General features: G+C 37.1%; 1 protein-coding gene across 2 annotated transcripts in view; it reads left to right on the forward strand.

The window, feature by feature from the left end:
- LOC112047614 (fatty acyl-CoA reductase wat) overlaps positions 1-27,619 on the forward strand; it is a 44,335-nt gene that overhangs the window by 12,464 nt on the left and 4,252 nt on the right. Inside the window, exons 1-11 of one of the 2 annotated variants that reach the window (XM_024084775.2) lie at positions 9,073-9,224; positions 12,319-12,610; positions 13,264-13,394; positions 19,433-19,555; positions 21,361-21,486; positions 22,353-22,498; positions 23,046-23,155; positions 24,104-24,181; positions 24,831-24,954; positions 25,987-26,109; positions 27,109-27,228. In XM_024084775.2, coding sequence (XP_023940543.1) covers positions 12,355-12,610; positions 13,264-13,394; positions 19,433-19,555; positions 21,361-21,486; positions 22,353-22,498; positions 23,046-23,155; positions 24,104-24,181; positions 24,831-24,954; positions 25,987-26,109; positions 27,109-27,228 — 1,337 coding nt within the window. In that variant the 5' untranslated portion in view covers positions 9,073-9,224; positions 12,319-12,354. Of the gene's footprint in view, positions 1-9,072; positions 9,225-12,318; positions 12,611-13,263; positions 13,395-19,432; positions 19,556-21,360; positions 21,487-22,352; positions 22,499-23,045; positions 23,156-24,103; positions 24,182-24,830; positions 24,955-25,986; positions 26,110-27,108; positions 27,229-27,619 lie in introns of those variants that run through there. The other variant, XM_052883236.1, reaches the window with a different exon arrangement.

A 27,619-nucleotide genomic window follows, 5' to 3' on the forward strand; every position in this document is an offset into this window, starting at 1 on the left:
TTAGATTTGCGGCACTGCCACGGATCCCTGAAAAACACCCCATACAAAATGGTACGAATTAATGACGTCGTAGGTACATAATGATCGTTAAATTTGTATGGGCGTTCAAACAAAATTACTAATATCTTTGTTATTTGTGCGTTTATGTTTGTAGTTCAAATATTAAAAAATGTCACATTTAATGTAAAGAAGCTAAAACTGTATGAATTTTCATCTAAGTTAAAACATTTTTAATAGATTTTGAAATTTTATTATCTTATTTATTTTGCAAATATCCAGACAATCTTTGTATAAATTAGTTAACATTGACCTTTATTGACAATCTTTGTATAAATTAGTTAACATTGATCATTAAAATCAATATATTCAAACCTAGTCATCATCCCCATTATAGGTAACATCGTTCGGAACCCTCTTCACGAGAGTTTAACTCGCACTTGTCCGATTTTTCAAAAGGGTCTTAAATTGTTCATTAGCATTCTACTAGATTGAAAAAAATATTTACTTTTAAGACATGAATATATAAAAAAAATTATTTTCAAATACTTTTGCCTTTACTAAACGGAGCGTTTGACAAAATTCTATTCCTTTAGTGACATCAAGTAACATCATGACGTCGCAAAACGACAGCGATTTTGACATTTGGAAAAACTGATTAAATACATAATTTATAAATTAAATTTTCTACGAAATCCTTAACATTTATTAATTGACATCGATCGATATTTTATTTAGGACCCATATTCCGTTCGGACCCATTTTCCATACTACGTCTTCAACCCATATTCGGCTCACTGCTGAGCTCGAGTCTCCTCTCAGAATGAGAGGGGTTAGGCCAATAGTCCAACACGCTGGCCCAATGCGGATTGGCAGACTTCACACACGCAGAGAATTAAGATAATTCTCTGGTATGCAGGTTTCCTCACGATGTTTTCCTTCACCGATTGAGACACGTGATATTTAATTTCTTAAAATGCACACAACTGAAAAGTTGGAGGTGCATGCCCCGACCGGATTCGAACCCACACCCTCCGGAATCAGAGGCAGAGGTCATATCCACTGGGCTATCATGGCTCTGGCTGGCGGCTCTTCCATACTACACGAAATTAATATTGTTTATATTGAATTTGATATGAGTCAATATTCCGTATTGGTTTCCGTAGGTACCTACGTATCGACGGTTTGACAAACTCTTCGCATAGAAGTATATCTGGCGATCGCAAGCTGTTGTTCTATTATAATTATGGAAAATATTAACTTTAATTAGTAAAGGTGAAGATAATAAAGTAATTAAGGGATCAGAGTTCTAATTGATTTGTAGTTTTCCAAGATCGGTTCGAAAAAACGCGAATACCTATAATAATAGAATTAAAAAGAACAATGCCTTCTAGCTAAAGATTACATACTGTTACTAACGGCAACTTCATCCGCGTAAAACTCGATGTAAACTTTCAACTACCCCTACCTTACCCCTATCGTAGTAGGGGTAGAGTAGGGTAGAATTACCAAGGTACTCTTTGAGCCGATAATCTCTAATAATAATAATTAATTAAACAAATAATAATGAAATAATAATAATAATTAATAAACAATAATAATTAATTAATAAATTATTAATAGTAATTTAATTTATTTACTCATTAAATTTATGATGATATGATAGGTCAATCGCAGCGAGAAGGACTTACAAGTATATGTTTTTAAATTTATTTATATGGAATAAGCTCGCGCTTGCCTAGATGATGCCTATTCACTCTCTTCTTAAAGATGCCCAGGTTTTAAGAATTAGGAAAACACTGTCTTTTTATTTATTATTTACAAGTTAGCCCTTGACTACAATCTCACCTGATGGTAAGTGATGATGCAGTCTAAGATGGAAGCGGGCTAACTTGTTAGGAGGAGGATGAAAATCTACACCCATTTTCGGTTTCTACACGACATCGTACCTGAACGCTAAATCACTTGGCGGTACGTCTTTGTCGCTAGGGTGGTAACTGGCCACGGCCAAAGCCTCCCACCAGCTCCAGCCAGACCTGGACCAGTTAAGAAAATCTCAATCAGCTCAGCCGGGGATCGAACCCAGGACCTCCGTTTTGTAAATCTACCGCGCATACCACTGCGCCACGGAGGCCGTCAAAATTCTTCTCTGTCTTCAGGAGAGAGTTCCATGCCCTAGCCATGCTTATAAGAAACGAAGAAGCAAATCGCTTTGTCCGAATTCTAGGGATGTCAATGACATAGGGATGGGAAACCTACCCGGTGTTTTGCATTGCGATACAGGTCCCGAACCCAGAACCTCGTTGGATAGAAGCAGGCGTTACTTTGCGGAAGTTCATCATGATAATATAATGATTTATTTATTTTGCTATCATCCGCGAAAAGTCGACGAACCCATGCGACAACGTCACCCAGGTCCGTTCTCTGGAGATGTTGACTCTACAACGTGCAATTGCAAAGTCAAATTGCACGAAATTGCACGTTGTTAGAGTCAACATCTCCTGAGGATGCTCCGGTTTCGGGGTGAAACGTACGTAGAGAGTATTTTGTCGGACCTGGGTGACGTTGTCGCAAGGGTTCGTCGCCACCACGGGACCAAAGAAGTAGGGGTAGTATAACAGTAGTAAGGTCATCAAATCCAAGGTCAATAAACTTCATGCGCCGACTGAAGTGGAACGCACGCGTATGCTAAGTTTTCACTCGATAACATTTCCATTTCAAGTATTCGTAACGGTTATGCACATGTTATTAATGCCTATTCTTTCCATAATCTCTGTGGAAAAATATGGAAACATCTGAAACCATTTTCCAAGTTCCCCGGTGAAGGAAAAGATCGTGAGGAAATCTGCATACCAGAGAATTTTCTTAATTCTCTGCGTAGAAGTTGGCAGACTATCCGCATTAGGCCAGCGTGGTGGACTATTAGCCTGACCAAACACATTCTGAGAGGAGACTCGAGCTCAGCTGTAAGCCGAAAATGGGTTGATAATAATGATCGTTCCCCAATTGAAAATGTTTTAACAAAATTTTTTATAAACATACAACAACACACTTGATATTCCATCATCATCATTTCATCATTCCCGCGGATACAAGGGGATGAAAAATTACTTATGTAACTCGCTGATAATGCAGCTTTAATGGTGTAATTTTGTAAATTGGTTTAGTAGTTTAAGCGTGAGAGAATAACAAATGAACAAATTCACTTTTACTTTTACGTATATCTAGCTATGCTCCACGGTTTTACACGCGTACATTCATTCATATGAAAATATCTGAAAAAAGTAACTGTCTTTATGTATTTTTCTTTTCTCTACAAGTTAGCCCTTGACTACAATCTCACCTGATAGTAAGTGGTGATGCAATCTAAGATGAAATCGGGCTAACTTGTTAGGAGTAGGTATTATGAAATCCACACATCACATCGGTTTCTACACGACATCATACCGGAACGCTAAATCGTTTTGCGGTACGTCTTTGTCGGTAACTAGCCACGGACGAAGCGTCCCACCAGCCAGGTTTGGACCAATTAAGAAATCAATCGGCCCAGCCGGTGATCGAACCCAGGACCTCCGTCTTGTAAATCCACTGCGCCACGGAGGCCGTAAAATGCTTCTTTTTAAACACAAATGTATATGCTTCTTTTTGTTAAAATATAGGATAAATGAGAAGTGAGAAACATGCCTGAATTTATTTTATAACAGAAAAAAAACTTCTTGTTTTACAATTTTCTTTTTAATAGATAATTGTTTTCTTGTCAACCTGGTTTAATACTATATATTGTATTGAAGTTGTTACGATGTTTGTATAATTTCTAGGTTTTCCTCTTTACACTTCTTAGTAGTTTACTCAGTTTTTGTTTATTTTAATACTTTATTAGCAGCAAATATTGCTAAGAGCGTGTTACTTTGCTGTTAATGTGTTCAAAATAACTATGAATCAGTGTCTATAGGAAAACAATCAGCGTGGAGAAATCTGTTAAACACTATATAACTATTCAAAGAATTTTCCATATAAATAAATGTTCCTCAAAAAGAAAACTGTCGGTTAATAGCAAATCATTCTCAAAAAAGGTGTTGGTTCAAAGCAAAATATTAAAAAAAAAACATTTGAAAAAGAAGTGTTAATTTAAGGCACAGTATTCCAAAAAAACCATTTTATTTCACAAGTTAACTTTGAATTAAATACAAAGAGTTTTTTTTAGGGTCTTTCCGACTCCTCTTGCAAATTAAATGTTAGCCACAGTCTTTCGCTAGTTTAAAAAAATTTAATAAAAAAAATACAACCGACTTCAAAACCAAAAACGTATCTATTAAACTAAAAAGCGAAAAATAACATCATAATATGTTCTATCTGCTGATCAGTATGAATGCGGTGCTAAGCCGGTGATGTATTAATTCAAGCCATGTGGGAATATATTATAGATTTAGATTTTACAGACAGTGTTGTTTCAGTGGTCCTGTCAGAAATGGCTTAAATTAAGACAACACCAGCTAAGCACCGCCTTCATACTGATCAGCAGGTAGAACATATTATGATGTTATTTTTCGCTTTTTAGTTTAGTGGGTACGTTTTTAGGTTTTGAAGTCGGTTGTATTTTTTTTATTAAAATTGTTATTATTTTTAGTGTAAAATTTCAATTCAAACGAATACATCAGACCCCTAATGACAGTCACAATCCATCTTGGTACAAAATTTTCAGCAATACAAATTAATCAAGCCCAAGCACAAGGTAGCTACCGTAAACCGTTAAGGGGTTCCCTTAATTGACCTTGGTCTTCATCATCAGACCCCTAATAACAGACACAACTAACACAATCTACAATCCCGGTAGAAAGTTCTCAGCAATACGAATTAATCAAGGCCAAACACAAGGTAGTTACTGTAAACTGTTAAGGAGTTCCCTTAATTGTCCTTAGTCTTCATCACCAAACCCCTAAATGACAGTCACAACCTTGAAAAGTTCTCATTAATACAAATTAATCAAGCCCAAACACAAGGCAACTGCTGTAAATCGCCGAGGAGTTCCCTCGTCTGTTTTATGGCTCCATCATCAGATCGATTTTAAACCTTCATGAAATTGTAGTGCTTTAAAGTACTAAATGGAAAAGTTTACGAACACACTAGACACTTATATAATTTTCGAAAGTTCTCCTCAATTTCTCCAGGATTCCATCATCAGATCTTACATGATGGCAATGGGACCAAATGGAGACAACAAAAATTTCAAACAACAAAAAAAAAAATACCGACCGAATAGAGAACCTCCTCCTTTTTGAAGTCGGTTAAAAATAGAAATAAATTTTCTGCAAAATAATAAACGTAGGCATATTATGCTCTGCTAACCATGTGAAGCCGAGGCGCTGCATTAACAAAAAACAATTTAACTTTTTAGAAAAAACAGTTATTTAGCCTATCGCTAATTTGATTGTAATTGAGGTATAAGCTGTGTATATATTTAGACATAAAATGACGTAGTAAACGTAAGTACAGTTATTAATTGTAATCATAACTACGGACGCCCCTAATGGATTTAAAAGATATAATACAATAATTTCGGACGAAAAAGAAAAAAAAAATTTCGTCCGAAATTCCTCAGTGCCTGAAGACAAAAGTTTTCAAATAGTGGGTGTTGCCAGTTTTGACTTATGGTTCCGAGATTTGGTCGCTAACTATGGGCCTCATAAGAAGGCTTAGATTCACACAGCGAGCGATTGAACGACCTATGTTACGAGTATCTTTGCGTGATCGAATCAGAAGTGAGGAGATCCGCAGAAGAACCAAAATCACCGACATAGCCTTAAAGTTGCGAAGCTAAAAGTGGTAATGGGCGGGGCACATAGTTCGAAGAGCCAATGGACGCTGGGGTCCCAAAGTGCTGGAATGGCAACCCCGCACTAGTATGCGCAGTGTTGGTCGACCAGGTGGACTGACGATATCAAGCGAGTCGCAGGGATTCGCTGGATGCAGGTGGCTCAGTGTCGTGATGTCCCTACAAAAGGCCTGTGTTCTGCAGTGGACGTCCATCGGTTGACATGATGATGATGATAATGAATAAAATAATATAGTAAGTTATCCTTAAATGATATCCCTTCGTAGAATTTTTGTAAATGTTTATTAGATGAATATCCTATCATGCATTGTTTTGTAAAACTACCTAAAAGGGATGACGCAGCATCTTGGGTAAAAGCTCCTATAGGTGAGTGGACTTTTTCCGACACATAGATAGATACATAGATGTATAATTACCTAGAACCTTTGTTTTATAAGAGTTAATAAAGTAAGTTATACTCAGGTATAAGCTACCCGTTCGCTTATGAATATGCTAAGAGCGAAATTGTTATTGGTGTACGGAACCAGGTCAATGGTCCATCGGAACATTACCAGAATAACAATCGACTTCCCAATAGATACACGTATAATAACGGTTACGAATTACGATATGTCTGGCTACGACTGATCTACATGTACGAATTTATGACGACCTATTTTGCTGAATCAATTTGTATGTATCTATCTCTTGGAATCCTTAGGCTATACAGGGTGCTCGGGAGTATTTCCCATAATTCTAGGGTTATATTCCTTAAGGCAAATTAATTGAATAACTTCAAAGAACATCATTATTACCAACCCATATTCGGCTCACTGCTGAGCTCGAGTCTTCACACAGAAAAGAGAGAGGTTAGGCCAATAGTCCACCACGCGGGCCCAATGCGAATTGGCAGACTTCACACACGTAGGGAATTAAGAAAATTTTCTGGTATGCAGGTTTTCTAACGATGTTTTTCTTCACCATTTGAGACACGTGATATTTAATTTCTTAAAATGCACACAACTGAAAAGTTGGAGGTGCTTGCCCCGGACCGGATTCGAACCCACACCCTCCGGAATCGGTGGCTGAGATCATATCCTGGGCTATCACGGCTCTAAACATGTGTTGAACAATGAATATTTTCGGAGTAAATAATATTTATTTAGTAAATAGATCTTAACATGTGTCCCTTAGATAAGCATCCTTATAAAAATGACGTAGCGAAACTTATTCATTGATAAATATCACAAAGTAGCTAATTAGTGAAGTGTGGAGTGCTATAATATATAATATATATATATAATATATATATTATATATTATACTATAATAATAATAATAATAATTGTTTATTTGCAAGAATTATTGTTTTTTACAACATTCAACTAAATTAATAGTGAGCAAATATTATACATGGTGAAAAAATAAAAAAAAAAATACAGTCACAATTTACCAAAATAAATGAAATGAAATTAAGAAAAAGATAAATACAGTCACAATTACTAAATTAAATTTAATGAAATTATAAACAAAAAAGAAAACATAACACGAACAGTCATAATTACCAAAATAAAATTACAATTGCAATACAATATACAAAATTCATTATTTTTACAATTAACATTTTTACAATTATTATTTTAATAGTTCGTTGACATTATTGTAGGTTTTACTTATCAACCAGTCATATAATTTTCTTTTAAATTGCGCTATAGGTAACGCTTTAATATCTTTCGGAATGTCGTCGATATCGCAAAGTCCAAGTCAAAGTCTGATAGTGGTATATTCTTTTAGGGGTAGTTTTAAATATGCCGCCACTCGCTGCTGAAATAATATTTCTCCGCCTATTCGTGATTCCAAAAGCAAATTTGCTTTTTGTAGAAAATTAAAAAAATATTTAATGGATCGACAAAAGGAATTTGAGAATTGTGCGGTGGAAATATCAATTTTATAGAGGAAAACACGATAATTAGGTGGATACTACTTTGAAATTTTGATACAATAGTTATTAATTTAGTTCTTTATCTTAATTTAGTTCTTTACCTTGATTTTCTATTTATTATAGGTACATATATATTTTATACATTTAGTAATAAATACACTTCACATTATAAATTCATATATAAATCACACTATATATCTTTACATCTGTAGTTTAATTGGTACTTAATTATTATTTTTAAACATATTTGCTGCTTCTAATTGAATTTAATTCACTTGAATTTGTTCTCATTTTTTTTTTTATGTTAGCTGTGGCGTCACACGGGTCTCAGCTGAAAATCAGCGCCGTGTGTTATGCTTGTATATAGTACACGGCATTTGCTGAGCTGTACACCCTTTCTTTTTTAAGGGTTACAGACAGACATGCTGTTTTTAGTTAATGATACTGTTTGTAACTTTTAAATTTGAATAAATTTATTTTCTTTCTTTCTTTCTTTGTATACATACCGGCTGTATCTATACCACTATCAGAAAGTGCAAGGGCTTATGTTAGGCCTGTCCTTAAGTAATCTAGCAAATCACTGCACCATAGAGGTCGTCGCTCTCGTCAAAAATGTAATCTAGTAGAGTCATCATCATGTTAATTTGTCATTAAATAAAAAAAAAATCATTTTACCTAAAGGCGTGTGTTGTACATAGATAGTCGGAATTATCTGAATTACTTTGTATGAAAACATAAAAAGTAATTTTTTTAGTTAAAAAAAATTAGCTATGTAGTTCGGCTCCTATAAGTGGACTCGTCAACACCTTGAAGTTATGGGAAACAATCCCGAGCACCCTGTATAGTCATGTACTAAAATGAAAATATCTAACCTCTCTATTGACTAAAATATCATTACCCGGCTATTTATAAACTTTCTGCTAGTTAATTAGAACGGACTAGGGAAGATATTGATTTACCCTGTTTTTCGATATCTAAGTTCTTGAAAAAATATTAAGCTACTAGTTACACATGCTCATTTCAAGCACGAAAGCATGCTACTATTAAGCAGTTGCTACTTATTAGCATGTGTATTGCAACATTCCTAATAATGAGCATGCTTATTTTGAGCTTGACTTGAGCAGCTTGAAGCTTGAAGACTGCGCGGGAGTGAAATCGTCCGTGCGGGGAAGTGACGTGTATCACTCGTGGGTTTTCATTCATCGCTACACGCCCCCCGCCCATCGGGAGTGTTACGAACGAAGTTGCCAAGCTATAGTTTGTGTGATGATTAGATAGCTCGTCCCTATATCGCTCGCTCGACGAGATGTATAATCGCTTTTATAAAGTGATCATATGTTTGCGATGGGTACTACGTCATTTAACATGGTAAATAACGTTAGGGGGTCTTTAAAGCTTCATTCAATGCACGGAGATTTATTTGCAAGTGTGAGCAGAGTGGCAAAACACGTGTGAGATCCTCGCATTTAAAAATGTATGTGATTATAACATTTTATTATATTTTTTTTTTATTCAATCCGAATTAAAGACATGGGTGATCATTATATATGTCTAATCGTAGAAGGATGTCGGGATTTTTTCTGAATTCAATAACGATTTTTATTGTTATATTATATTTTTTTTTCATGTATTTGCCCCAATTACTCAATGCCTTGGACAATTATTTTTTTTTAAATTTAAATGACTTCCTAGGTGTTCAGGGATGATATGCATGAGAAATAGAAGAAACGCTTCTACGAGTATTTCTTTTGTGCATTTGTGAAATGAAATGAAATTACTGATCAATAAAATTTTTATTTGTTAACTTTTAAAGACTTTTAAATATTTTTATTCGTGGAAAACAATTTAAAATTAATTTCGGAAAAAAAAAATTATAATTTTTGTTTCGCCACAATGTAATAAAAATGTTGTTATTTTTATATTATTTTTAAATATGATATTGTAAATGATTACTATTTAATAAACTATTCAACCCTATTGTTAAATAGTTTAACATTTAACATTCGTCTTATGAATAAAAAAAAAGCAGAAATTAAAATCAAAAAGTTTTATGCATTAGAAAAAAATGACTTTTCAAATCGGGACGTCCAGTCAAAATCGGGACGTCTGCCTAACGCCATGTCTGTTGGGAACTAATATGAAAGTTTAATAATTTAGTCGATTAACATAAAGAATGTGATTCGTTATTTGTATCAATTTTTCAGGCTCCAAGCATGAAAAGCTCATACAAATTGCGTTAAAAAAATTTTGTATAATGTTGTTTTGTTTGTAAAATAGCTCAGAGACTCTCTTAAAAGTAATAAAATAATAATTGCCATGGGAAATTAAATAAATCATGCCAATAAATTAAAACTTCAAAAAAAAAATCAGCCAAGTGCGTGTCGGGCCACGCGCAGAGTAGGGTTCCGTAGATTAAGTCAGCACTTTAATCCCTTATGTATTGTACAAAAATACCGACAACTATACCCATGGGATAGACGATGAAAAATTCATACTTACTTTGCATGTAAGGAAAGAACCCATTTTTTTTTCTTCCATTTTATAGATGAAATAAATATACATACCCATACAAAATTTCGTCTTTCTAGTCTTAACAAACTCTGAGTTATCTTACTGACAACTTTATCTTTTTAATTAACAACAGAATTAGTATGCAATTTTCGATTACGAACTACGTTTTTAAGTTGGCCGACTATTACCGTGGCATAACGGACGCCAGCGCCATCTATAATCTATACTTATAATACGAATTCTGTACATTTTGTACATTCTGTACAATGAAGATATTTTGAAAATTTTTGTTGGGAGCATTATATAATCGATACTATAAATATCGAAGTTAAAAATATTTTATTCTATTTCTCTATATTATATATCTCTCCGTCTGTCTGTCCGTGTTTTTTTGTTATTCGGGCACTACGCTGAATCTACTAAATGAATAGGGATGATAATAGTTTTTTAAATTGTATATAAATTAAGAGTACGCTAATAGTAAAGCAGTTTTGTAAAAGTAACAAGGTATCTGCGATCATTACTTTCGGAGCTACAGGGATTTAAAGGATCAGGATTGCGGCTTTGCCGCGGATCCCTGAAAAACGCCCTATACAAAATGGCACGAACTTATGACGTCGTAGGCAATTAATGATCATTAGATTAGTATGGGCGTTTAAACAAAATAAGTTAATATCTTTGTTATTTCTGCGTTTATGTTTATAGTTCAGATATTAAAAAATGTCACATTTAATGTAAGGAAGCTAAAACTGTATGAATTTTCATTTAATTACGATAATATATCTTTAGTAGAATTTGAAATTTTATAATCTTATTTATTTAGCAAATATCCAGTCAATCTTTGCTTTGTATGTATAAATTAGTTAACATTGACCTTATTTACCCGAATGTATCATAAAAATCAATATATTCAAACCTAGTCATCATCTCCATTGTCGGCACGGTTTAAGACCATAATACGAAGAAGGTTATAGGATACTTTTTATTGCGAAAATATAATAAGAAGGGGTAATGAAATAGGTTTTGAAAGTTTGTAAGAAAATTTCTTCATTTTTAAAGTTACATTTTTAAAAAAATGTTCATAAATCATAAAAAAATACGAAATATGATGGGATTAAAAAAAAATTAAAATTCAATCTCTAAAGTGGTGAAATAGGGCTTGAAATTTTACATTGATTTCCACGCGGACGAAGTCGCGGGTGTCCGCTAGTTTTATATATTTTAGGTCTCTTCTTTAAGTATTTAGCACGGATAATTTGTGTATACATTATAACTGAGCCAGGAATGAACCCATGACCTCGTCGTGAAAACTCATACGTTTACTAAAGCCTCGGTTTCAAGGTCCTATTTGTACAAGTACTCAAACTATTTGCAGATGCATACAAAAACGAATAACGCATGTAAGTAGGTATATAACTTATACTTGCTTTTTATTATAGCGCGAAAGCCTTCAAAGGCTGAACTACCTCATTTGAAAGTTGAAAGTTCCTCTCAATAAGTTATTTTTTTTTATAAAACGCAAGTTTATAGAAAAATCTTATTAGGCAATAGTAGACACCGCGCGGTTTCACCCGCGTGGTTCCCGTTCCTGTAGGAATATGCGAATAAAATATAGCCTATAGCCTTTCTCGATAAATGGGCTATCTAACATTGAAAGATTTTTTTCAAATCGGACCAGTAGTTCCTGAGATTAGCGCGTTCCAACAAACAAACAAACTCTTCAGTTTTATAATATATAACAGTATAGACTAGCGGAGGCACGCGACTTCGTCCGCCTTTAGACCTCTTTAATGATGAAAAGTATACTTTAACCTGACCAGGAGTAAGAAGAATAATTGTACCAAGTTTCGTTAAAATCCGTCGAGTAGTTTTTGTTTCTATAACGAACATACAGACAGACAGACAGACAGAAAAAAAATTACTGATTGCATTTTTGGCATCAGTATCGATCACTAATCACCCCTGATAGTTATTTTGAAAATATATTTCATGTACAGAATTGACCGCTACAGATTTATTTTATGTATAGAAGATGTACAATTTTTCTCTTGTTCCAGACATGACATCCAGAGAGTGAAACTCAGAAGACCAACATGTCAGCCGCCGACCACAGTTCAGTGCCGATCAAAAGAAACCACATGAAAATATTAAAAACCATACAAAAATGTAGCGAAAAAACAGTTACTATTCACAAAAACTCCGACGTCGATGATAATTACTGTTTAGAGTGCAATAATAGAGATAAAATAGATAAAATAAGTGTAGATCTTAATATGAACAAGGCGGATCGGCTTTCCGAAATCCAGGAGTTTTACAGCGGGAAGAATGTCCTCATAACGGGAGCCACAGGTAAACATCTTTTGTTTTGGTAAATTAGTGTTGCGATGTCATTTCACGGTGACAATGCACTCAGAGACATAAACTATATTTTAACTAGGGTAAACACTAATACCGAGAGCCGAGATAGCCCAGTGGATATGACCTCTACCTCCGATTGCGGAGGGTGTGGGTGGGTGTGTGGGTGTGTGTGTGCATTTTTAAGAAATTAAATATCACGTGTTTCAAACGGTGAAGGAAAACATCGTGAGGAAACCTGCACACCAGAGAATTTCCTAATTCTCTGTGTTTGTGAAGTCTGCCAATCCGCATAAGGCCAGTTTGGTGGACTATTGACCTAACCCCTCTCATTCTGAGAGGAGACTCGAGCTCAGCAGTGAGCCGTATATGGGTTGATAACGACGAAGCACTATACGTAAAAATATACAAAATGGAAAATTCCTTCTCGAATACTAGTACAAGTTCGAACTAAGTCCTCAGGGTGTGGTGTTTTTGTATCTATGGATTGCACGCCACTCACAAATCCGAAAAGAACAACTTAAATCTATAAAAGCTTACTCAAAACTACCGGAAAACTGTACACAGTTAAAGTTCTTTTTTTGACGTAATTTTAAGTTTACTTTGGAATCTTCTTAAGTGGTTGATGACGCGTATTTCTATTTTAGGGTTCCTGGGTAAAATCCTTGTGGAGAAACTTCTCCGTTGCTGTCCGGGAGTGGAGAACCTCTACCTTCTAGTGCGGCAGAAGCGAGGAAAAGACATCTACACGAGGATTGAAGAAGTTTTCGAAGACCCGGTTAGTTCTCTCTCTTACTTGTGTTTTTATTCTGTACTAGCGGACACCAGCGACTTAGACCTTAATACGACCATGTCGCAAAGTCCGTACTTAGTGGACGTCTAGTAACTATAAACTAACTCGCCGCCAAAGGAGATCATTCATTTTGGGCCCTTTTTGAAAGTGCCGGCCAACGAAAAAAAATGGCACGAATCGTTAGAACTCGTCATTTGGAGCAATAGTTACTACGGCTCAAATGTTGTAGGACTGCACTGAACCAAGTTATACAGGTTCGAAGACTCGTCACTTGATGGGCACTTACAAGACTCAAAAAAAAATGTATAGAAGTGACGAGTCATCGAACCTGTATAACTTGGTTCAGTGCAGTCCTACAACATTTGAGCCGTAGTAAATATTGCTCCAAATGGACAGTTCTAACGATACGTATCAGTTATTCAGTCAAAATTGACAATATGTATTGTATGTCATGCTTTTTTCTATATTACGTGATGTGACCTTTCGCTTTAATATAAATGGATAGAGGATTGGGGGTAGTAAGCTAGAAGCTCTGCTAAAGTCGACCCCGAGGGCTAGAAGAACTTCTGTGTGACAGACTTCAGCTTGAGGGACCCATGGGGCTTATGGGGTCAAGTTATGTTGAGTGATCTTTTCAGCTCTGGCGTAACTATACCTACTTTCTGTTTGTAAATGTCCTGTTCGAACTATCGTGTAAATAACTTTATGAAAAAAAGTTATTTTGAAATCACAGACAGATACTTCAATTTTATTTTTATGTACATGTACATTGTACAGCATATGTAAAAGTATACGTATTGACAAAAAAAACTTTATTATCATCGACTGTGTGACTTTGAGCCTTCTTATGAAGGCCATGGTCTCGAAGATATAGGTCATCACTGGCAACACGCACTGTTCGAAGACTTTTGTCTGCAGGCAAAAATGAAACTTATCAGTGAAAAAGAACTTATACATATACTAGCGGACACCCGCGACTTCGTCCGCGTGGAATTTAGTTTTTCACAAATCCTTCGGGAACCATAGATTTTTCCGGGATAAAAAGTAGCCTATGTGTTAATCCATGCTATATCTCAATACTGAATTTCAGCTCATTCGGTTCAGTAGTCGAGGCGTGAAAGAGTAACAAACATTCATATCATCAAAATCATCAGTTTTCGCAAATCTCAGGAAACCATGGATTTTTATCGGGATAAAAGTAGTCTTTGTGTTAATCCAGAGCAAAATCTATTTCGCTTCATATAATCGCTTCAGTAGTAGCGGCGTTAAATTGTAACAAACATCCAAACATCCATACAAACTTTCGTTTATTAGTAGGTTAGGATAAAAATAATGATGGTACCGATCAATTCGGCGCGCAGGATTTTCAAATTTAAAATCGATGTCAATGTAATCATAATGCAAAAAGTAGTAGGTATCCTTATAAATCATCTTGAGATACATCTTGAGGATGCAATTGACATTAGTATAATAAGTGGTACTTTTTGTCAACCAAGTACAAGTGGGTAACTTTGCAGAAAACACTTTTGCGATGCAAAACCACTTTTGAAGTGTTTGAAGTGTCCGACAAGTGTCGAGACATATGTGTTCATTTGAAGCATTGTTAGGTATTTAAGTAGTTTTGCATAATAATGAAATATTGATATTTCTTACCATTATTGATTTATGCTAAGTAAACTTAAAGTTATCTCAAATTGTTTTAAATTATAAAAATATGGACCTGCCAATGCATAGCTTTAAGCAATGTGTTAAAAAACATTTACTTAGTTGAGGGTACTACAACATTGATGAGTTCCTTAATGATAAAGATGCTTGGAGGTCGTTGGATCAGCTTCCACCTTCACACAGAAAGTAAAACTATAAGAAATGTAAACAGTAATTGTTATTAATTGTAAATTATAATACTGTATGACTTTTTCAAAAGAGCAACTGTTGAGTTTCTTGCCGGTATCTTCTCAGCAGAACCTGCCTTCCGAACCGGTGGTAGAATCTTTACAAATAGTCAACTGACGTGTCAAAAGTGCTTGTAAACTGAGCCTACTTGAAATAAATGATTTTTGATTTTTTTTTTTTTTGAAACAAGTGGGTTGGGCAATGCTTAACCCTTTTTACTATTTAACCAAAAGAAGTATGGATTTTCATCCTACACTTTAGTTAGCCCACTTCTATCTTAGATTGCATCATCACTTACCATCAGGTGAGGTCAAGGACTAACTTGTAAAGAATAAGAAAAAGTTGACTAAGATCTCCCGTAATCAGTGGCATGCACTTCATATATGCAAAAATACACTACCTACCCTGAGAACTCATTACGAATCTGTACAAGAGCAGAAAGTTATCATTTTGTACAATTTTTATGTATAATGCATACCCTAGTTAACAACATTATGCACGCCACTGCCTCTTTTTTCTGTAGAGGGAAAATTCTCACTGACACCCATTTGGATAACGTCAGACGCTACTGTCCCTTACCCACCTCTAGTAACAATGAATGTTGTGGTTAAGCAACATTGCTATGCTCTGGTTTAAGTCTCCTTATTAACAACCCGTATTCGGCTCACTTGTGCCGTGATAGCCCAGTGGATATGACCTCAGCCTCCGATTCCGGAGGGTATGGCTTCGAATCCGGTCCGGGGCATGCACTTCCAACTTTTCAGTTGTGTGCATTTTATAAAATTTAAATATCAAATGTCTCAAACGGTGAAGGAAATAACATCGTGAGGAAACCTGCATACCAGAGAATTTTCTTGATTCTCTGCGTGTGTGAAGTCTGCCAATCCGCTTTGGGCCAGATAAACTATTGGCCTAACACCTCTCATTCTGAGAGGAGACTCGAGCTCAGCAGTGAGCCGAATATGGGTTGATAATGATGAGGTTTGTCATACTGATGACCCAAAGCACTTAGCCATCTATTATTATTATATAAAAGGTAATGGGCAATACGTAGGCTTTGATCACGGCTAATTGATGCTATTTTTCACATGACAAGATCACGGGTAGGTACGAATCATTTTCAATTAAACACAGTTACATACGTTATGATAACATACCTACTGCAATGCCTGCAATGGCTACACTTACCACATTTTATGTGAAGATTGTCTGATTGCTACTACTATCGTTTTGTTTGGAAGTCCATGCAAGAGACCTATGTCCAGCTGTGGACGTCCATCGGCTGTTGATGTTGATAATGATCATGATGACGAAGATGACTATGGTGGCTTTAGAAAATAGCAGGTTTCATGGGTCCAGGCCCTCGACTGGCCTCAATGAGTGTATTCTAAAATGTTTTTTTTTTTTATTCCTTACAAATTAGCCCTTGACTACAATCTCACCTGATGGTAAGTGATGATGCTGTACTTAGGTATGTACATACCTAATAATATTTTTAAGACCACTGTTAGACCTGAGTGGCACGTCGATTCTCTTTCTAAGATCGCTAACGCTTCGAAAACTAGAAAGATGTATGGGAAGGACAGATCTTGATCACGTGACCTGTCGATAGCAAATGTCATTCGTGAATCTACATGCCACTTGGCTAGGAGGGCTGTTGTATTAGAAAGTTAGGCAGTAAAAGGGAAGGATAAGAGAATGTAAGCAAACGAAATGCGTATGTTGTGATGGTTGTGTGTGATTAAGATGGATACAATAAGGAATGAATATTTTATAGGGAAGTCTGAAAATGGCGCCAATGACGGAAAAGCTGAGGAGCAAAATGTTAGCTTGGTATTACCAAAAGACTGATGATGTACACAAGAGGCGAGGAAGTTAAAAAAAGAGATGGTTGGAGTCTGTGAAAGAGGACATGTATGTAAAAAGAGTGGATGGTTGGTCGAATAATACAGGCGAATAGAAAGCTGGTGATTTAGCTGGTGGGAGGCTTTGGCCGTGGCTAGTTACCACCCTACCGACAAAGACATACGGTCAAGCGATTTAGCGTTCCGGTACGATGTCGTGTATAAACCGAAAAGGGGTGTGGATTTTCATCCTCCTCCCAACAAGTTAGCCCGCTTCCATCTTAGACTGTATCATCACTTATCATCAGGTGAGATTGCAGTCAAGGGCTAACTTGTAAAGAATTAAAAAAAAAGCATTGATATAATTTGCTGAACCTAAGTGGGTTCAGCAAAATATGTCAATGCCTTCCAGAAAAAAATCTTTCTGTGTTAGATAGCCGAGGAAGGTTATAGGCTATATAGTATCCCCGTATCCCTACGGGAACGGGAACCACGCGGCGTCAGCTAGTAATAAATAAGCCAATTATTTTTGTTGTGGGTTTCAATGGGAGAGGGCAGCTGTTAAAATCTCGCTCAGGAGCGCTGGTAGTTCTAAATCCGGCACTGCATGTACTGACGAACTTTCAGTCTTCATAAAACGAGTAATAGGTATATCTGGCTTAGCAGGCTTTCGTTCAATACATGTACTGCTAGGTCATTAGCAAACAAAACCTAAGCGTATTGACTTTAACAAATGTCACAAGCAAATAATATCACAGTGCAACGGGCAAACTAATTGATCTGATCACATAAGAGGTAGTTTACACGTGTGATTGTTTGTTGTGTGCTATTTCCCCGTCAAACAACATCTAAATTACTGGATAATCAATGATTAACGGTGGGCGTCCACATATCCGCATTGAACGAATCGCAACGGATTTTATCTACCGTAAAATTAACGAAGCCGTGATAGCCCAGTAGATATGACCTCTGCCTCCGATTCCGGGTGTGGGTTCGAATCCGGTCCGGGGATGCACCTTCAACTTTTCAGTTTTATGCATTTTAAGAAATTAAATATCACGTGTCTCAAGCGGTGAAGGAAAATATCGTGAGGAAACCTGCATACCAGAGAATTTTCTTAATTCTCTGCGTGTGTGAAGTCTGCCAATCCGCGTTGGGCCAGCGTGGTGGACTATTGGCCTAACCAATCGCATTCTGAGAGGAGACTCGAGCTCAGCAGTGAGCCAAATATGGAATATGAAAATTAACGATCCGTTTGATGTGATGCGTTTGATACGTATGATGATCAGTGGACGCCTACCATGATGATGGATTTAGATATATTTATCTGGTGTGTCGACATGTGGTTCAAGTATGAATGATACCATTCTAAATTAATTGAAACCGATTCCGTTCTGATGCGACACGACACCATGCATCAGAAATGAAAAGGGCGGTATGTAAGATGGTCATAAATTAATGGATAGGGTGTGTACATTTTTAATTTTTATTTATATACAAAATGTATGCAACGCTTTAATTCCGTTTCCCGCTCGAGTCTAATAAACCATCCCTAATTAGTTGATTTTTTAAGTCGGTTTGATGCTCTATATCATAATTAGTTGGGAGGCCCAAATGAAAGGTAAAGATTTCTTATAAAAAAAACAAAAATGCTCGCTTAAAATAAATATGACAGTGACAACCTTCTTTTTTATATTCTTAACAAGTTAGCCCTTGACTTGATGATGTAATCTAAGATGGTAGCGGGCTAACTTGTAAGGAGTAGGAAGACAATCCACACTCCTTTCGGTTTCTACACGGCATCGTACCGGAACGCTAAATCGCTTGGCAGCACGTCTTTGCCGGTAGGGTGGTAACTAGCCACGGCTGAAGCCTCCCACCAGCCAGAACTAGACCAATTAAGAAAACCTCAATCGGCCCAGCCGGGGATCGAACCCAGGACCTCCGTCTTGTAAATCCACTGCGCATACTACTGCGATATGGAGACCATCAAAACCTACTTTGTAGAATGTTTCCAACTTTTGAGTGCACGCTTGATCGGGGAAGAAAAAGATTTTTATTAGTTTTGTCATTTATAAAGTGAAATATTCTGCAGTTTTTTTTTTGGGGTTTTTTGTCCGGGAAACACCAGATTTTGTTTTTACACGTAAGGGCCCCTGGGCCCCTGTACTCCGGGCCCGTATCATTGACACGGCTGTACCGTTGGCTACGCCCCTGGTAATACTATAGTCAATGATTAAACGTTTTTTCATTTTTCATACAAGATAACATGTGTTTTCTTTTCAGGTTTTCAGTCGTCTCAAAGAAGAAGTACCAAAGTTCCGACACAAAATAGTCGCCATACCGGCGGACTGCGAGGCGGCGGGTCTAGGTCTTACAATTAGTGATAGACAGACTCTTATAGAAAAGGTATTGTAATATACAACATTCGTTTATAGTTAATGGCAGTTTGATACTGCTACTATCGCGTTAACGAAAACGCGAATTTCTAAGGAATTGAAACAGCGCCATCTAGTGGCACTACTGCACAACTGTTTCAATTCCATATAAATTCGCGTTTACGTCAAAGCGATAGTAACAGTATGAAAATATCGAAAACTCCCACTAGGCACACTGTATATTTTTTGATAAAATGTAATGCAAGCTTAATTATAGTGATCTACTATTGCCAATAATTACAGTCTATAATAATTTGTTTTTTTTTTACAAAAAATACCAAATTTAAAATGCACTAAAAATTAGAAGAGTTCCATCGATTTCCTAAATGTCAAATCTTTTGATGGTAATTATCATGGGATGTATAGAACTATGGAACATGGTACCTATTTCGAAATCTAATTCGAAATAAAAACCTAAATTCGTCCAGGCGTCTTTGAGTAATCAGTGAACGTAAACCTAAAAAAGATTTAACAATTCAATTTTTTTTTACTTATCTATCTAATAAATAAAATAAAATAAAAAAATATTCTTTCTATACTTATAATAAAACTGGTCGAATTCTTACATTCAAACATTAATTCGCATTTTGAGATTTTTCTTTACCATTTGCAACACCAAACGTTACCGTAGAATAACAGACTAGCAGCGCCATCTATCATCTATAAATATAATAAAACTGGTCGAATTCTGTACATTTTGTACATTCATTGTTATTTTGAAAATTTTTGTTGCAAGGCATTATACAATCGATACTGAAGCCAAAAATATTTCTTTTTGATTTTTGTCTGCTTGTCTGACGTAAAAAATAGCGTGTTTAAAAACCATGTAACAAAAACGGAGGGTAGGTATAATTTTCCGACAATTAAAAAAATTAAGCAAATACAAGATAATATTTTATTAAGGTTATATGAATGTTATTGTTATACCTTCCTTAGATTCGGTATTACAAATAAGCAAGTAGGTATAAGCTGATTTAAATTGCAAATAGTGAACACAGAGTTTAATTGAGTAAGTTCGTTATCTTTAAAATTTTCCAATATAATTATATCTAAAGGAAGACTTAATATTGTTTTTACCATGTCAATCTATTTACATATTATATAAATTATACTACTATTAATACCTGTGTGAATTTTTTTACTTAAAATTTGTTTTACTTTATAATTACAACCATTATAATTTTTTGTATAAAATTAAGAAGGTGTATCCTTCTTCATTTTGTACAAAAAATTATAATCAATTGCCAAAAAGGATCATTGTCAGAAGTGAATCATTGTGAGAAAATGGAAAAATCTTAATTTACTTTGTATCATAATTTATTAAAAAATTTACTTAAGCAGCAATTAAAAGTATATTTTATAGTATACTAGCTTACGCAGCGCGGTTTCACCCGCATGGTTCCCGTTCCCGTAGGAATACGGGGATAATATATAAAACTATATATATTATCTCCGCATTCCATACTTACATACTTACATACTTATAACCTTCCTCAATAAATGGGCTATCTAATACTGAATTTTTCAAATCGGACCAGTAGTTTCTGAGATTAGCGCGTTCAACCAAACAAACAAACTCTTCAGTTTGCTTGTGCCCAAGCAACCGATGGTCCAGACTCCGTCCCTTGATCCAGCAGTCAAGCGAAAGCTTCTTATAGTGTTGGTCGAAGCTTGTCGCTTTAAGACTGAAACGACTATCGGAACAATATTGTAACTTCTTCAATATTATTCACAGGATTCTAAAAACTTTCTCAAAGTCATTTGTGTGTGGTACAGGTGAACATAATCTTCCACTCCGCTGCCACCGTGAAGTTCGACGAACATCTCCGCGCGGCGCTCGTCACCAATGTGCAGGCACCGCTGTCGCTGTTGCAACTGGCCAAAGATATTAAACAGTTGAAGGTATGGATTTACCTGTAAGCTTGTTCGGAGAAATACTACCACCATGACAATTTCTGTCGCTAACTTGTCTATTAGGTAGGCATCATAATGAACTGCCGACGGACTTCCACTGCTAGATAAAGGCCTCTGTTAAGGACTTCCAAACAACATGGTTTTGAACCGCCAGTAGCTCTAGCGGTTCACTACTACTCGATTGATGTCATCGGGCTTAGTGGGGGTCGACCAGCAGTGCGCATTCCGGTGCGGGCTCGTTACTCCAGTACTTTGGGATCCTAATAGCTACCACAACCACTGCCACAGCCAGGAATGTCGGAGCTACCGGGGAATATGAGTATTGCCCAATTATGTCCACGCTGGGCATACGGGTTGGTCAACGCAGGGCTGGGATTTCCACGGAAGTGTCGCTGCTTCCCTGCCTGTGTCATTTACAAAATCCAGTCAGTTTAGAATGGATATGATATACCGCCATCAGTCATAATCAGTCGCCAGAGTCTCCTCAGTCCATCAGCAGGGTCCTACACCACGAGCAGGTGAGGTTGGCTATTGGGTGAGCTGACAGGGCTGATTTATGACATTCTATGGCAAGAGTGACCGAAGAGAACTACCACCATTGATATTTCTGTCGGAAACTTTATCTATCGTCTATTATGTATTCTGTGCTGCCAATTAGAATTGTTATTTACCTACCAGAAGTGTAGGTGTGGTTGCTGGTGAAACTACAGGCATAAGAAGTTTTACATAAAACAGTTTAGCCTCCATTTTACCAATATGGTGATGCGAGCGGCAAAAATTGGCGATGAGGTGGCAAAGAAGAAATTTACGACTGCGGTAAGGCGATTAATACTCTGGTTTGTTTATATTCCCAGGTGTTCATGCACATATCGACAGCGTACTCCAACTCTCACCTGTACCACATCGAAGAGCGGTTCTATCCATGCGACGAGGACAGCGGCAAGCTGCAGCACATGATCGACAAGCTGACCGACGAGCAGATCAATGACGTACTTCCCACGTGAGGACATTACACTCTAGCTTTGCCATCTATAAAGTGTACCCGCTTGTACCACATCGAGGAGCGGTTCTACGCGTGCTACGAGGACAGCAGCAAGCTATACTCGGGGGTCAGGCTGGTTTCTGGCTTTTCTATGCCTTTGTAGGTTGGGTAACTTAGCCGAGGCTAAAGCCGAAGGGGGAATGGAAACACAGATTTCTATGATGTAATTACCATTACCAGTTATGCTAGACGCCAAAAACATGCTAAACAACATAGAAACTAATGTTTGAGCATTGTATTTTCCACTACCGACTCGTAAATCTATGGTATTTTCATAAGAAAGTAAAAGTAAAGAAGATTCATATAGATTAAAGTTGTGCAATTCATAGCACCTTTACATTATTATAGTCCTGATACCAAAAGTAGTATCAGAAAACCGTATGTTATGCTTGGCACAACCTTCGAAAATGTTTCAGCTTAACATTGTGTTGAATATACCAAGCTCTTATCTAAACATTTCTCTGTATGTTAGTCCATAGATTTAATACCATCTGCTTTGTTCCAGTATTCTAGGTAAATGGCCCAACACGTACACGTTTACGAAGGCTCTAGCGGAGAACGAACTGAGACTGAACGCAAGGAATGTTCCGCTGGGTATCTTCCGACCGGCGATAGGTAACCAGCTCTTTGACTATATCATATCAGCCGATGGATGTCCATACTGCAGGACATAGACCTTTTGTAGGGACTTCGAAACGTCACGATCTTGAGCCGCCTGCATCCAGTGAATCCCTGTACCTGAATCGTCAGTCCACCTGGTGTCCACCGGGGTCGACCAAAACTGCGCTTCCTAGTGCGGGGTCGCCATTCCTGCACATTGGGTCAGTGGCGTAGCGTGCCTTGGAGGGCCCCTATCAAAATTAGTTGGAAGGCCCAATTAATGAAGGGTAAAGATTTCTCTCAAAGAAACACAAATGCTTGCTTAAAATAAATATGACAATGATTTAACCATAGGATGTTTTACCATAACTTTTGGGCGCACGCTTAAGCAACGATTTTAATATATATTGATATTGCTTTTACACATAAGAGGCCTCTGTAATCTGGGGGCCCGGTATCATTGATACGGTTCATTCGGCGGTAGCTACACCCCTGTCTTGGGTCCCCAACGTCCGTCAGCTCTTCGAACTACTCGTATGTGCCACGCCTATTGTCAATTCAGCTTCGCGACTCGTTGAGTTGGTCCTGTAAGAATACGGGGATAATACGCACAAATAACGTAGCTTTCTAGTAGTAAAAGAATTTTCAAAATGTGTGCAGTAGATCCAAAGATTTACCTCTTTACTCGAATAAAGATGGATGATCCATGATTTAAATGTGCCTCGCAGATAATTATTTCTTTTTTTGACATCTATGAAAATCTGATCATGTACAATAATTTACCATGTACAATATGCAATCGAAGGTTCATCATCTCCACGGAAAAGCAAACAGATTAACGTCGAGAGGGCGTGGATTTGTTTCCCGTACCAGACTCGTACCTACTCTTATCTCGTTCTTTTCCGACTAATTGGAGGGGAATAGGAATGTGCCCCATTCAATCTTTTTTTAACTCTTTTTCAGTGACTTCAACAGTGAAGGAGCCGCTGAAATGTTGGCTGGACAATATGTACGGGCCGACAGGAGTTGCTGTGGGTGCCGGTTAGTGAATCATCATCATCATCATCATCATCATCATCATCATCATCATTATCATCATCATCAGCTGATAAACGTCCACTTCTGGGCATAGGCCTCTTGCATGGATTTCCAAACTTCTTCTTCTTCGTCTTGAGCTGCCAGCATCCACCGGTTTCCTGCAACCCGCTTGATGTCCTCAGTCCACCTAGTGCGAAGGTCGATTAACACTGCGCTTTCCGTTGCGAGGGCGCCATTTCAGCAATCATTATCATTATTATTACTGCTGAGCTCGAGTCTCCTCTCAGAATAAGAGGGGTTAGGCCAATAGTCCACCACGCTGGCCCAATGCGGATTGGCAGACTTACACACGCAGAGAATTAAGTAAATTCTCTGGTATGCAGGTTTCCTCACGATATTTTTTCTTCACCGTTTTGAGACACGTGATATTTAATTTCTTAAAATGCACACAACTGAAATTTGGAGATGCATGCCCCGGACCGGATCGAACCCACACCCTCCGGAATCGGCAGAGGTCATATCCATTATCATCCTATACCCGCCAACCTGTATTGAAGCAGTGTGGTGGGTTTAAGCTTCATATCCATTCTAAAATAATGAAGGAGGAGGCCCGGTCTTGTGGTAGGCTATTTAAAAGATAATCTGTTTATAGTGACGGGTACATTGCGGACGCTTCAGTGTGACGAGTCAGTGACAGCGGACTTGGTGCCCGTGGACTCGGTGGTCAACTGCCTCATGGTAGCGGCTTATAGCGTGCACAAGCAATATAAGAACGGGTAAGCACCAATTTTTATTATTGGTAGTTTTTTTGACGACTTCTTTGACGCTGATGGTAATGATTTTATTTTCTATCGTGGGTTGGATTTCTTCGGGTTAATTTAATTAAGGATTTTATATTTTCTACATTGTCTCGGGTGTGGCCTGGTCCTAGGCATATAAGGGGGAGAGCTACCACCATATAAATATACCTATCTTCAGAAAACCCCATTGGATGAGGCATAGAAAATGTGCAATTCTTCACATTTGCAATGCCTCATCCAATCCAAATTCTGAAATGATCACGTAATTTTCCAATTTGTTGGTAGATTACTTCTGAGCACGACCTTAAAGACGTGGTCGATCGTACAACGTATTCCGGTTCTGTTTTCCAAGTAAAGAATAATAATAATATGCTCCCGACCAAATTTTTTTTTTTTCCTTTCTTTTTTTTGCCCACGATTTGGTGGTAGCAATGTCGTCATAACCATGTAGGTTATTCATTATCAACCCATATTCGGCTTACTGCTGAGCTCGAGTCAACCATACTGGCCCAATGCGGTTTGGCAGACTTCACACACGCAGAGAATTAAGAAAATTCTCTGGTATGCAGAGATACCTCACGATGTTTTCCTTCAGCGTTTTTTTTTTTTTTTTTTTTTATTTATTTTGGCAAAAACAGTCATTACAAAACAATATTACTAATTATAAGAAAATACAATCAAAATAGACAATACATTGCCGAAAAAGTACTTATAAATATAAAAAAAGAGTTTGAACATCGGAAATAGTGAGTAGGTACAGAAGTTATAATCGAAGTATTATACGTTTTCACGCACGCAGGTGATATTATAGTACACAAGTGTGTGCGCAAGTACAGATGCACTCTCTTTTTTTTATCCACTTTCATAGGCCGATGGGACGGCAGCTTAAAGTACACGGTCCATGGTTATGGATTTACATGGTCTCCGAGGTACACGGGTTTACCAGCATTTCTCTTTTAACTTTTAAGAGTGTTAATGTAAAGACTCATGGTGATAATTAAATTGCAGTCCGCCAGCAGAGTCGCCAATTTACAACTTCGTCAGCTCAGTGGAAAACAGAATCACGTGGGGAGACTTCATGGCGCAGAATATGGCCAGGATTGATAAGCATCCATTCTCTAATGCTGTTTGGTAAGATTTTTTTTCATTTGAATTTGTTTTCAATTGTAATTATCTATCTACCTATAACCCCCACCGTAGTTATTCAAAGATGCCATTGAAAATCGTCACAAAGAAAAAAATCAGCTTGCAATTTACAAAATACTCAAGTACCTACGTACCTACAGAAAATAAAAACTACCTACTCTAGAAATTCTTGACCGAAAAGAAGCTTTTCTGTTGATGCCCAAACCTAAGATGGATTTGGCCTTGAATCCAACACTTCATTTCTAGCACTGCCTGCTACCGTCTGATAGGTAAATGTCATATAGTCTAATCGTGAGTTTTGTCACTTTCTTTCTTCAAAGGACGATGCCTATACTGGTGAGGAAGCTATCATCAGATACATATCAGAAGGTGGTTCTATGTACCTGTATCTATTAATAGGCCTATGCCTATTAATAGATACAGGTACATAGGGCAGTCGTGTTTTTTTAAGACCATTCTTATGGCAATTGTCGTAGAAGTATAAATATAAATTTACCCTACAAATGTACCTGAAATTACGTGAAAGTGTTTTAATATAAAAACCATTATTTTTTATTATATTTAATTTGTATGCCAGAGACGGCTGAATACATTTATCTATAAAAAAATTGTACATTGTATAATATTTAAGATGTTCAGCAAATAAAAAAAAAATTGTATTTTGTATTATCCTCAGTGATAACAACTTGATAGGCTGGCGATGAACTCCGGGCAAATACTCTGCCATCTACAATTATTGTTAAAATTAAAATACATTAGGTTAGATACCAGTGGAGTAGCGTGCCTTGGAGTAAACGAAATAGTTAGGGGGGGGATGAATTCTCAAAAAAAAAAATCTTGCCTAAAAAAATTACAGTGACATAACCTATTTTACTAACTTTCACACGTAAGGGGCCCCTGTAGTCCGGGGGCCCCGTATCATTGATACAGCTGATACGGGTCTGCTAGCTACGCCCCTGTTAAAAACTTACAACGTCGTTCCAGGTACTTCTCCCTGCAGTTACACAAGTCAGCCCTAATGAACCAAATCTGTATATTATTCTTACATCTGCTGCCCGCCGCGCTCGTCGACGGGCTCGCTGTGTGTATTGGAAGGAAACCTCAGTAAGTTACCTACTAATACTTTTTGGGAGTGTTACATTTATGCGTGATAGCCCAGTGGTTAACCTCTGCTTTGATTCAGAGGGCATAACTCTTAACTTATCAATTATGTGCATTTTAAGAAATTAAGGAGTAGGTATAACATTGATGTCCTTATGACGCGTACAAAATGGTTTGCGTTTCTCATGAGGTACCTAAAGGTTCTGGGGTCGATACACAAAGTCTGTTTTCTAATTAATAGCTTGCTTTATGCCATGATAGTTAGTAGATATGACCTCTGCCTTCGATTCGGAGGGCGTTTGGTCGGTCCGTGCCTTAGGTACACCTCTAACTTTTCAGATAAGAATTTAAATATCACGTGTCTCAAACGGTGAAGGAAAAACATCGTGAGGAA

This window comes from Bicyclus anynana, chromosome 8 (assembly GCF_947172395.1).
Source record: "Bicyclus anynana chromosome 8, ilBicAnyn1.1, whole genome shotgun sequence".
In the NCBI taxonomy this organism is placed as follows: Eukaryota; Metazoa; Arthropoda; class Insecta; order Lepidoptera; family Nymphalidae; genus Bicyclus; species Bicyclus anynana.